The sequence below is a fragment of the Schistocerca gregaria genome, chromosome 1 (assembly GCF_023897955.1).
Source record: "Schistocerca gregaria isolate iqSchGreg1 chromosome 1, iqSchGreg1.2, whole genome shotgun sequence".
In the NCBI taxonomy this organism is placed as follows: domain Eukaryota; kingdom Metazoa; phylum Arthropoda; class Insecta; order Orthoptera; family Acrididae; genus Schistocerca; species Schistocerca gregaria.
The window spans coordinates 1,097,307,079-1,097,319,269 of record NC_064920.1 but is presented as its reverse complement, the minus strand read 5'-3'; the positions used below and the strand labels follow the sequence as shown (position 1 = coordinate 1,097,319,269).

The following is a 12,191-nucleotide window of genomic DNA, read 5'->3' as shown; positions in this document are numbered from 1 at the left end:
TTTCGAGTTATTCAAGAAAAACGTTCAAAAGTGAAACCGCACCCCCCCTCCCCCCAAGCCTACATGTCTACATTCACTCCCCAGCGGGTAGGTTTTTTAGTAAGTTTTTCATTGCACTCCCTACTACCAGTGTATAAAATTTTGCCACTACACGAATTATTTCCCGTATTCGACCTTTTTGGCCTTCATTGATTGTACTAAGTCAGCAGTGTAGTAAGCTGTTTCGTTACCAGTATTAATTTAAACGAGCCCTTTTAGGGTAATAAAAGAAAAAGGACTTCGGTAAACGTAACGCAAATGCTACTTACGTTGACGATTCTATCCAAACTTAACCGTTTTGAGCACAATACTTTCGTGGTCAGAAATGCCATACAAACAAAACGATTAAACTGTTAATTTGTCCTGTTAAAATTCACAAAATTGTCAGATTAAATTTACGCAAAAGTCAATTTAAAATTTATGATTGCATTACTAAGCTGGTAGGGTAACAAATCCAGACTATCAACACCAAAGAAGATCGAGAACGGGAAATAATTCGTTTAGTCCCAAACAGAGTGGCAGGTGTCAGTGCCATGAACAAAATACTAAAAATCCTGGTGATATGTAGCGGGTTCGGGAGCGTTTTAAGGTCACTTTTGTAAAGCTTTTTTTGAATACTTCAAAACCGCAGCCTCTAGCGAAAACATATCCCAGCACCCAATTAAACTACATTAAATTTTGTACAATAGAGGTCCTATTCACTTTTTCTTTTGGGGTAATAGTCTGCGCGAAGACAGCAAAAGAATATAAAAAATCTCGCACGCTGTAGATTAGGTGGTTGTTGTGGGCCGTTTCGAGGCAGTTCCTCGACTTGAAACATCAGAAACGCCCGATAACAAATTGTTGGCTTCGACTTCGTCTCCAGCCCTGTGGTACGCTGTAAGCAGTTACCCTTTCCACACTGTGAATGTACTGATCGCACATTTTTACTTGGCCCTTGAGCGAAGGATGCTGGGAGCGGAAGCTTGTAATCGGCTCTTAGCTGCAAAGACAAGCTCCACCTCCTTTCATAACAGCCAGCTTACAGTTTATAAAAGAAACAAACGCCTAATAGGTTAATGCGTCGCAGGAGCGACACGGAAGTTTATGGCGAGTCGCTAAGCGGATCGGGTGCCGGCTACAGCATCTTCGCGAATTTTGGTAAATAATATTAACAATTACTACGCACAACACGGCACACGGATCAACACTTCATGACGGCTAGCTGCGGCGCACAATACCTTTGCGTAGCTGCTGTTGGCAGCGTCCGTAAACATTCCGGAGTGGCCGGAAGTTAGCCGATTTCCACCGATCACAGAGGGATCAAGTAAAAAGTGTGCGATCAGTTGAGTACATGCGTGTCCGCGTGTGTAAACAAAATATAATTGCATTTATGTGCTTAAAGGTGAATAATAATAATAACAAATCTGAACTGTTAGCAGCATGTTTTTCTAGTCACATAGTTGCTCTTGTTAAGTGTGAGGCCTGGAATGAAGTGTGAGACTCGTTTACGTACTTGCGAGCCGATCATGGGCTGGCCGACTTTGTGGCGGTGCGTGTAAGCCCGCTGGTAGGGGTCGACGCTGAGGTAGGCGGCCTCGCACAGAATCTGGCCCTCTTTGAGGGGCGGCAGCACCTCCTCCTCCAGCCGGAAGTCATCCGGCTTGGGGTCTCCCTGGAAGTGGCGCGCTATGACTATCTTGCGCGCCGTGGCGGCAGACGCCGCGCTCAGCTGTCTAACGGCCGTCCTCACGCCCTGCATGGCCGACTCTCACTGGAGTGGCTGCCAGCGGCGACCGTCTGGCGAAGATAGCGCTGCGGGCAGTGCGCCGGCATCTGTCTGGGCGGCATATCTGCGTGGCGCGCTCTTTGGACCCGTGCGTCGGCAACTGCTGTTCCCGCCATATTACAAGTCACTTGTGTTGCCAAATAACAACTGGTCGAGCGCTGTTTCGCTGTCTGGGTCTCCCTAGACACTGAAAAAGCCTAATTTCTCGCGCAGTTCGGCAGTGCATGGAGCGGCATACACTACAGCAATGACGCTGCGAACTCGCCGCGAGAATGCGGCCAGGCAACTGTGCTCGCCAGCCGTTGCTGGCTGCATCGCAGCGACCTCGCAAACTACCGCAAAGCAGCAGAGGTACAGTGGGTGATCGGGCCAGTGCACACTCTTTTGCACCCCAGCTATCTTTAGCCTGTGTTGGATGCAGCCATTTTGGACGTGTATTTGTCAATTGAATGAGAGAAAAAAATACCCTGAAATATACGACACATCTCGCAACGACTATCATGATAGCATTTAGAAAAGAGCCGCATGATTTCCAGTGTGTGTAAAGTTTTGTGGGTGTTTTGCTGCGAAGCCGAATCAGGAGAGAAATGATATAGGTAAACACGACTGTTAAACTATTCTGTGTGTGTTCTAGAGGTGGCGTTTTTACTCGAATGTGACAATTTAAAATTGGAAACGGCGCTCAGCTCCCTGGCAGGAGCCCTTTCATCTGATTTTACAAATCTTCAGTTAAAATCTGTTACCCAGCTGTTTCAATGTAATCAATACTTTATTGTATTGCAGCCACGAAAACACATTTAACTAGTGATACAAATGGTTCAAATGGCTCTGAGCACTATGGGAGTAAACATCTGAGGTCATCAGTCCCCTAGAACTTAGAACTACTTAAACCTAACTAACCTAAGGACATCACACACATCCATGGCTGAGGCTGGATTCGAACCTGCGACCGTAGCGGTCGCGCAGTTCCAGACTGAAGCGCCTAGAACCGCTCGACCACTCTGGCCGGCGTAATGATACAAATCCAGTAGTCATACACATTAGGAAACATATTTATTTAGGTTCATTGCGATTGTTACCGACCAATTTAGATACATTTGTCTTGGCATGGCACTTTGCCAGCATTCTCTATAAAGAAATCAGCAAACACATTTCTTATGCTAATAATGCTAATAATGATAGAAACATATAAATTATTATTATTATTGTAATTATAAATGTTGGATTATTATATAGTTTTTCTAAATATATTGTTATTTCTTGATTATTAATTAAGTTATTGATTTATATAGTCTTGGTGTTTCTAAAGAAATCTATAAATATTACTGTATCTATAGGAATTAATATGAACCTAAAAATGATTCATATTGTTAAAATGAAAATTATGGTTATTGATTTCGTTTGGAATATTTCATTTGATGCAGTTCTTGTAATGTAAATAAATAAAACTAACATACCACAAACTTCCTTATTGGGTTGATCGGATCTCATTGTCCAGATCACATAGCACACTTTTTAAAGTCCCTGGCATTTTTCAGCCAGCTTTCTTCTGTGAACTTTGGTATGCACTTTTTTTATGCAACACTTCCCAAACGGATTTATTAAATTACCTCGCTATTTTACAAGGTGTTGTGTGGCTGATATTGTTTTGGTAATGCAGACTATTTAGAGTGCAACACCTGCCCTGTTGGCTGGAAAAGATGAACCGTTCACGCTACTGCTGTCGCTTTACTGTTATTCCATCAAACAAATAGACATTCATTAGAAAATAAAGAATTTACTTTCATCCTCTCTTAAATCCGTAAACAATGTCACACTTTCTTCTTTCAGCAGCCATGAACTAATCATTGGGTGACTCCGAAAACTCAGTGTGCGTAAACAGTGGTCCAACTAAAACATTCATATTTCTTTTCGTACTACACGAATATGTAATAAAAGTGGGGGTCCTATTTAAAAAAAAACGCATTTGATATCCGTTTGACCTATAGCAGTGCCTTCTAGTGGACCAACCATAGCGCCATCTGGTTTCCCCTTTCAAGCTAGATGAGTTTCATTCTTTGTAGTCTTTTCGTTTGATGCTTATTTCGTGAGATATTTGGCCCAGTCACTATCAATGGACCACCCTGTATACAGGGTGTTACAAAAAGGTACGGCCAAACTTTCAGGAAACATTCCTCACACACAAATAAAGAAAATATGTTATGTGGACATGTGTCCGGAAACGCTTAGTTTCCATGTTAGAGCTAATTTAGTTTCGTCCACCTACGCTCAATAGAGCACGTTATCATGATTTCATTCGGGATACTTTACCTGTGCTGCTAGAACATGTGCCTTTACAAGTATGACACAACATGTGGTTCATGCACGATGAACCTCCTGCACATACGCTTCTCAACAACAGATTCGGTGACCGATGGATTGGTAGAGGCGGACCAATTCCATGGCCTCCACGCTCTCCTGACCTCAACCCTCTTGATTTTCATTTATGGGGTCATTTGAAAGGTCTTGTCTATGCAACCCCAGTACCAAATGCAGAGACTCTTTGTGTTCGTATTGTGTATGGCTGTGATACAATACGCCATTCTCCAGGGCTGCATCAGCGAATCAGGGATTCCATGCGACGGAGGGTGGATGCATGTATCCTCACTAACGGAGGACATTTTGAACATTTCTTATAACAAAGTGTTTGAAGTCACGCTGGTACATTCTGTTGCTGTGTGTTTCCATTCTATGATTAATGTGATTTGAAGATAAGTAATAAAATGAGTTCTTACATGGGAAGTAAGGGTTTCCCAATACATGTCCACATAACATATTTTCTTTCTTTGTGTGTGAGGAATGTTTCCTGAAAGTTTGGCCATACCTTTTTGTAATACCCTGTAGTAAAACTGGGAGCGTGTTAAAAATATACTAGTTTTTTTTTAAGGATAGTTAGAGTAGGACTAAAAAGTAACATGTCAATTTCGAGAATGAATTTTTCACTCTACAGCGAAGTGTGTGCTGATATGAAACTTCCTGACAGGCTAAAACTGTCTACCGGACCAAGATTTGAACTCGGCACAACAGTTTTCATGTGCCAGGAAGTTTAATATGTTAATTGATGTTAACACTAATCATGTATATATATCCTGTAAACTATCTCGTTACACATAATTTTGATAAAATTATCATTCAAATGATCTATGGAACATGTAATTAGTTAACTAAGTAGGTAATCCTCCATCCACCCACTCCCCCCCCCTTTCCCCTTTCCAACCGTCCTCCCAGATTCAATAACTTCATCTTCTCAAATAATATTTCACACCTTAGAATCAATCCTTTCAACACCCAGCCCATAATCGTGGCACATATTAGCTGCTGTTTCTGCCTCTTTGCTTTCCATCCCGTCCATCCGCCTTGCACCAGATCTGAAGACCAAAAATGCCTACCCTGCGTGCATCTGCATCTACACCTGTATACATTCTCCACAGGGTGGAGGGTACATTGTAAAACTGATAGTCATTCTCTTTCCCATTCAATTTGCAGATAGAGTGACGGGGAAATGACTGTCTACATGCTTCCGTATAAGCCCTGATTTCTCTTATCTTGTCTTCGAGGTCCTCAACAAGGTGTTGACTGCAGAATCGTTCTGCAGTCGGTGGCATTTGCCAGTTTTCTAAACTTCTTCAATAGTCTTTACTGAAAGGAATGTTTTCTTCCGTCGAGTGATACCCGTTTTAGTTCATGCAGCATTTCTATAACATCACGTGTTGATCGAACCTGCCGGTAACAAATCAAGGAGCACGCCTCTGAGCTGCTTCGGTGTCTTACTTCAGTCTGAGCCGGTGGGGATCCATAAACATTCGAGCAGTACTCAAGAATGAGTCGTCCTAGTGTTCTGTATGCGGTCTCTTTTACCATTGAGCTACACTCTTTCCTAGAAGTCTCCCAATAGTCCGAAATCGACCATTAGCCTTCCCTATAGCCGGCTTTACCTACTCGTTCCATCTCATGTCGCTTTGCAACGTTACGCCCAGATATTTAACTGACGTGACTATGTGAAGCAGCACACCAGTAAAGCTGTACAGGATGTGTTAACTTGCATTTTTTCACTTTAGGAGGAAACTTCCATTCATCACTCCAAATAGAAATACTAAAAATAGAAATAAAAATGCTGTATACCCCCAGAGCCACTCAATGCTCACACTTTTCCGTACACTATAGCAACATGAACAAACAATCGCAGACTGGTGTTCTTCCCATCCATCAGATGGTTTATGTATATAGACAAAAAGAGCAATCCTATCACACTTCCCTGGGGCGCTCCTGATGTTACCTTTCTCTCTAATGAACCCTCACCGTCCAGGACAGTGTACTCGGTACTGTTACTTAGAAAATCTATGAACCTATTCCGTATACCTTCATTAACAGCTGATTAAATTTTAAGTCTCCTCAAATTCCTCAACATTACAGCATATTCTGTGGAATCCATAAAGTTAAAAATAAAAACCCTATTGTCTCTCAAATGCCGGCTCCTGCTGAGGCTCTACAATCTTGTCTCAATGGGCCCTTTCCACCGCCACAGACTCTGTATAAAACATTAAGGAAGTTTCGTCAGGCTCCCTCGTCCTAGCCCATAGCCCTGCGTTTAAATTTGATGCACCTATCAGCTGTATCCCTAGCATCAACACCCTCTCCTTAGATCAAGGCTCCAATAGCCCACTCTGCCCCCTGAACTTTGTACACAACTAGAAACCATCGCTTTGTATTTCTATATAGTGCATCTCACTTGCGTCATTAACTGTATACTGGAAACATATAATCACCTGTCTTCTGAATTTTTAAAACTGTTTACTTCTTTTACAAAAATTATTAAATTTTTCCTCTATCCTGATTGCCTAATTATCGACTGTACTTTATTCTACACGCTACCCAGTCTTCTCTGGATATTAGCTTAGTAAACTGGTCTATGTGTCAGCGACGTTTCACCATGTATCTTGCTCACCAACTTCTGGCGTTTGGCAAATATAAATGAAATTTGTTGCAACGTTGCTGCACCTTGATCAGCTTATACTCGACTGATATCCCAAGCAAAATGTCATGAAAAAGAGAAAGTTTTACTTTAAAATCAGTTCATGCACGACGCACCATGAAGGAATCATCAGAATTGGACAGAAATCGGTAGATTGACGTATATGTACAGACAAACGAATGATTACAGTTCCAGAAAAATTTGATGATTACTCAAGAGAAAGAGCTTCACAAATTGAGCAAGCCAGTAACCCCTTTGGTCCACCTCTAGGCAAGCAGTTATTCGGCTTAGCACTGGTAGATAGAGTTGTTGGGTATCGTCCTGAGGGATAGCGTGAAAAATCCTGTGCAATTGGTGCATTAGAACTCCGAAATCCGGAGATGGTTGTACGGCCCTGCCCATGATGCTGCAAAAGTCCTCAAACGGGGAGGGATCTGGCGGCCTTCCTGGGAAAGGTAGGGTTTGGCAAACACAAAGGCAAGCAGTAGAAAGTCTCTTCGTGTGCGGGTGGGCGTCTCCTTGCTGGAATGTAAGCCTAAGAGGGCTTGCCGTGAAGGACAACAAAAGGGACGAAGGATGTTGTCGACGTACCACTGTGCTTCGGATGACAACTAAAGGCGTCCTGCTGTGAATAGTAATGGCACCCCAGACCATTACTCCAGATATCGTGCTGTAAGTCGGGTGACAGTCCCCCCACTTCCTGGGGTCTACCCAGACCTGTCTTTGCTGATAATCGGAGGTCAGTTCGAAGTGGGACTCATCACTGAAGACAATTCTACTCCAGTCAATGTGATTCCAGACCGAAGACATGTCTGGAGAGACCTTAGACAGAGGTGGGATACCAACCTGATTGTTTGCATCCAACAGCCCGGTAACCAGTAGTAATGGTTTAAGGTGCCATTACTTTTCATAGCATGACATATTTCATTGTCAACCACATCATCCTTACAGCACAGCGGTATGTCGATGATATTCTACAGCCCGTTTTGTTGCCCTTCACGGATACTTGGGCATACATTTCAGCAAAATAATGTGCCCGCCCACATATGGCGAGAGTCTATTGCTTGCCTTCGTGCTTGCCAGACCCTATCTTGGCCAGCAAGGTCGTCAGATCTCTCCCAAATTGAGAACTTTTGGAGCATTATGGGCAGGGCCCTACAACCATTTCGAGATTTAGACGATATAAGGCGCCAATTGGACGGAATGTGGCACGATGTCCATCAAAGGGACCTCCAGCAACTTTATCAATTAATGCCAACCTCAGTAACTGCTTGCATAAGGGTCAGAGGTGAAAAAATGCGTTACTGACTTGCTTAGTTTGTGAAACGCTTTCTCTTGGATGATCATCAAATTTTCCTGAAACTGTAAATTTGGCTGTACTTCTATGTCGCAGATACCGATTTTCAAAAAATGGTTCAAATGGCTCTAAGCACTATGGGACTTAACATCTGAGGTCAGCAGTCCCCCTAGACTTAGAGCTACTTAAACCTAACTAATCCAAGGACATCACACATATCCATGCCTGAGGCAGGGTAGAACCTGCGACTGTAGCCACAGTGCGGTTCCAGACTGAAGCGCCTAGAACCGCTCAGCCACAGCGGCTGGCACAGATTTTCATCCCATTTGAATATTTCCTTCGTGGTGCGTTTTGCTTTTTTTTGCCTTAGACTGTATTTGGGAAGCAATAACTCACGTGAAATGGAGATCACGCTTTCCAAAAGTAACATCCAATATTTCAGAAAAGCTTTCGATATTGTACATCACTCTGGATTGAGAACGATGGTAGGACCGTTCAGATTATCTTGGCAGAGACTGACTGACAGAAAGTCGTGCGTTTTCTGGACGGCGAGAGCTCATCAAAAACGAAAGTAACATTGGTAGTGCTCCAAGCAAGTGAGACATGGCCGCTCTTGTTTGGATATTTTTCGCCTCACGGGGACTGGGTGTTGGGTTGTCCTCGCGTTCTTATCGTCATAATTGACAATCTGCTCTTGAGACGGCTGTGTGGGCACGCCCCGAGATCCAACAAACCTTAAATGTGGCCAGACGTACTGTGTCACATTTGGATCATTCATTATACTCCGATGATGTAAGAGATATAGCATATACCAAAGTTAACTTGGAAACTAAAGAAAATCGTTCTCCTTGGCAACTGTTTATACTAAAAGCATAAATTTCTGTCACACAATGCCGTATATTATTAAAATAATTTTTTTTAAAAATATTTTACATAGCCACCTGTAAATAATTTCTGTCCTTGGTTTCTGCACTCATAAAGTTAAGGCAAGAGCAGCCTAGGATTATAAGGCGCATTGATGACCAGATACCTGATTTTATATGTCATGGGCTGGTACCGCACTCTCTGAGTGTGGAATACAATTTTAGGCATTCATATACACTATGTGATCGTGCCGCCCTCCATCGGTAATGCTGGAATTCTATATGGCGTTGACCCACCCCTAGCCTTGATGACAGCCATGCGTTCATGCAGGTGCTGGAAGGTTTATTGGGGAATGGCAGCCCTTTCTTTACGGAGGGCTGCACTGAGGAGAGAGGTTTTGATATCTGTCCGTGAGGCCTGGCACGAAGTCGGCGTTCCAAAACACCCCAAAGGTGTCTGATAGGATTCAGATCAGGACTCTGTGCAGGCCAGTCCATTACAGGGATGTTATTGTCGTGTAACCACTCCAACACAGGCCATGCATTATGAACAGGTATACTCGATCATGTTGAAAGATGCAGTAGCCATCCCCAAATTGCTCTTCAACAGTGGGAAGCAAGATAGTTCCATGCAAAACAACAAGGGGTGCAAGCCCCCCTCCATTACACCACCGTCTCCGAATTTTACTATTGGCAGACACGCTGGCAGACGACATTACCTGTGCATTAGCCATATCCACACCCTGCCATCGGATCGCCACATTGTATACCGTGATTCGTCACTCCACACCCCAGATCACGTAAGAAACAGATTGACCGTCCTTACGGCGGAACAGGCAACCGTAAAAATAGTTTTCCCGTTGGTCAACAGATGTCACAGGTGACGCTACAATGCTATCTGACCTGTCCATGTCGCGGAATTGGCAACGCTGCATCTTCGGTGACGTGAATGACGCTGATTTGCGTTCGGCTAGAGCGCTGCGCGCGAAATGCATTCGTCACACTGCTGACTGTAACTCATGATCGGCTGTGGTTTTTCCCGAGTTTTCAATCTAAGAATGTAAATTAGCTCCTGTAATTCTACAAACCAAGTTTATTTCTCACAATCATATGCGAAATGAAATAAATGAAAAGTAACACACACACATTTCTCGCAAGTTACTCTTTAAATGCAGACTGTATTGCAGTCGCAAGGGTTTTACACTCGTCTTCCATGCCGCCTATATCCTCTTTGCTATACAGCTCTTCTGATACGGATTATGGTGGTAAAAAAGATCTCCACGTGCAGGTTTACACTAAAAAGTTGAAAGTTTTCAAAATGCGCACTCGGTTATGATGAGAATTAAGGCTGGACATATTTCAGTGACAGTCATTTCAAATTTAAATTCTTTTACTTTGCATGTAACTTATCGTAAATGATATGAGTGGCACAAAACGATGAGTTTTGGAATGTTGTTGAAAGGGGGCTGCAAACGCGGTAATATACAAGTGAAAGCGCGAATATTTTGGCGGTGTCAACTTTGAAGAGCCACAGACGGCAAACCATAATTATGTTAAAAATTTACTTTGTACAGTTTAAAGATAACCCGCAAATATTCGCAACAGACGTACGCTTCTATCTGCAACACAGTTATTACTGGGGATATCTGCACTCGCGCAGATCTGTTACTATAAGTAGTGTTGTTTTCAAGTGAAAGCTGTGTGAGGATTATTAGCGCCAGATAAAAAAAAATAATTAAAATAGGCAGTGTCTATAGTTTGCATGATATGCTCGTTCTCTTCTATTCTCCTCCCTCCATTCCAGTATAAACCCTTGTTCACAAGTATAAACGAATGGCAGTGAACATTGGCGAATCATCTATGAATACTCGTCTGCAGCAGTGTAAACGAGGTTTTACACTCGTTCGCTCTAGTATATACAAGGATTGGTTTCAGTTTTCACATTGCACACAAAAATGCCTCTACACCCAAAATTACGATAGTGAAGTGAACAAACAGTTTTAAAAAGTCCAAATCGCAGCAAAAATTTCATTTAAAAATTGTATGATATGATTCTTGTACAGGAAGGGCTGCCACGTTATATCGAATATAACATCGACAAAATTTAAATAGGATCGAATGCTTATGGCTCTTTATCAATTCTTACTCGTATCTAATTTATTGATTTACCTGAATTTAAAATTCCACTCGCGTAACCTTTCTTTATCTTTGACGGGAAATCTGAATATTTCTAGTTCAGGATTTGTTCGTCTACTCCTTCCACAGTTGATATACTCGTAGGTCCTCGGTATGACGACTCTATCCACTACCACCGGTATGTCAGAAACAGCTGTACTTCACAGACGCCAAATAGTGGAAAGCTGCACGCGTTCGTCGGTGTTGCCACATATTTCACAGAACTGAGTGCCATCTAGTGGTTGATTTCAGAAGTAAGGGTGTGACGCTGTTGCTGCCTGGTGGTCGTTTCCTGACAAGGGTTGCCTGCTAGACCAAGCGATCGGACAATCTGTTTCTTACATGATCTGGGCTCCACACAACGTTTTTCCACTGTTTAATCGTCCAATGTTTACACTCCTTACACCAAGCGAGGTGTCGTTTGCCACTTACTGGCTTTATGTGTGGTTTATGAGCAGCCGCTCGACCATGAAATACAAGTTTTGTCACCTATCGTCAAACGGTATAGGATTTGCAGTGGATCCTGATGCAGTTTGGAATTCCTGTGTGAGGGTCTGGGAGAAGTCTGCCTATCATACATTACGACCCTCAACTGTCGGCGGTCTCAGTCAGTCAACAGACGAGGTCGGCCTGTACACTTTTGTGCTGTACGTGTCCCTTCCCTTTTCCACTTCACTGTCACATCGGAAACAGTGGATCTACGGATGTTTAGGAGTGTGGAAATCTCGCGTACAGATGTATGACAGAAGTGACACCCAATCACCTGACCACGTTCGAAGCCCGTGAGTTTCGCGGAGTAACCCATTCTGCTCTCTCACGAAGTAGAATCACTACTGTGATGGCTGATATGGAGTACCTAGCGGTAGGTGGCAGCACAATGCATATAGTATGAAAAACGTATGTTTTTGTGGGTGTCCGGATACTTTTGATCACATAGTGCAATTACAACAACCATCCAAATTTGAGTTTTGTTGTTATCTATTTAAAATGTTTAACTAGTTTCCAGTGGGTAACCACTCACCTTCAGATGGTGATGAA

General features: G+C 43.0%; 2 protein-coding genes across 2 annotated transcripts in view; one reads left to right on the top strand and one right to left on the bottom strand.

Annotated features, from left to right (window-relative positions):
* LOC126282209 (prostaglandin reductase 1-like) overlaps window positions 1–1,844 on the bottom strand; it is a 29,178-nt gene extending 27,334 nt beyond the window's left edge. The window contains exon 1 of the mRNA XM_049981759.1: window positions 1,535–1,844. Coding sequence (XP_049837716.1) covers window positions 1,535–1,780 — 246 coding nt within the window. The 5' untranslated portion in view covers window positions 1,781–1,844. The remainder of the gene's footprint in view (window positions 1–1,534) is intronic.
* The window catches only part of LOC126282200 (tubby-related protein 4), a 1,357,172-nt gene that overhangs the window by 101,297 nt on the left and 1,243,684 nt on the right, over window positions 1–12,191 (top strand). The window lies entirely within an intron of this gene.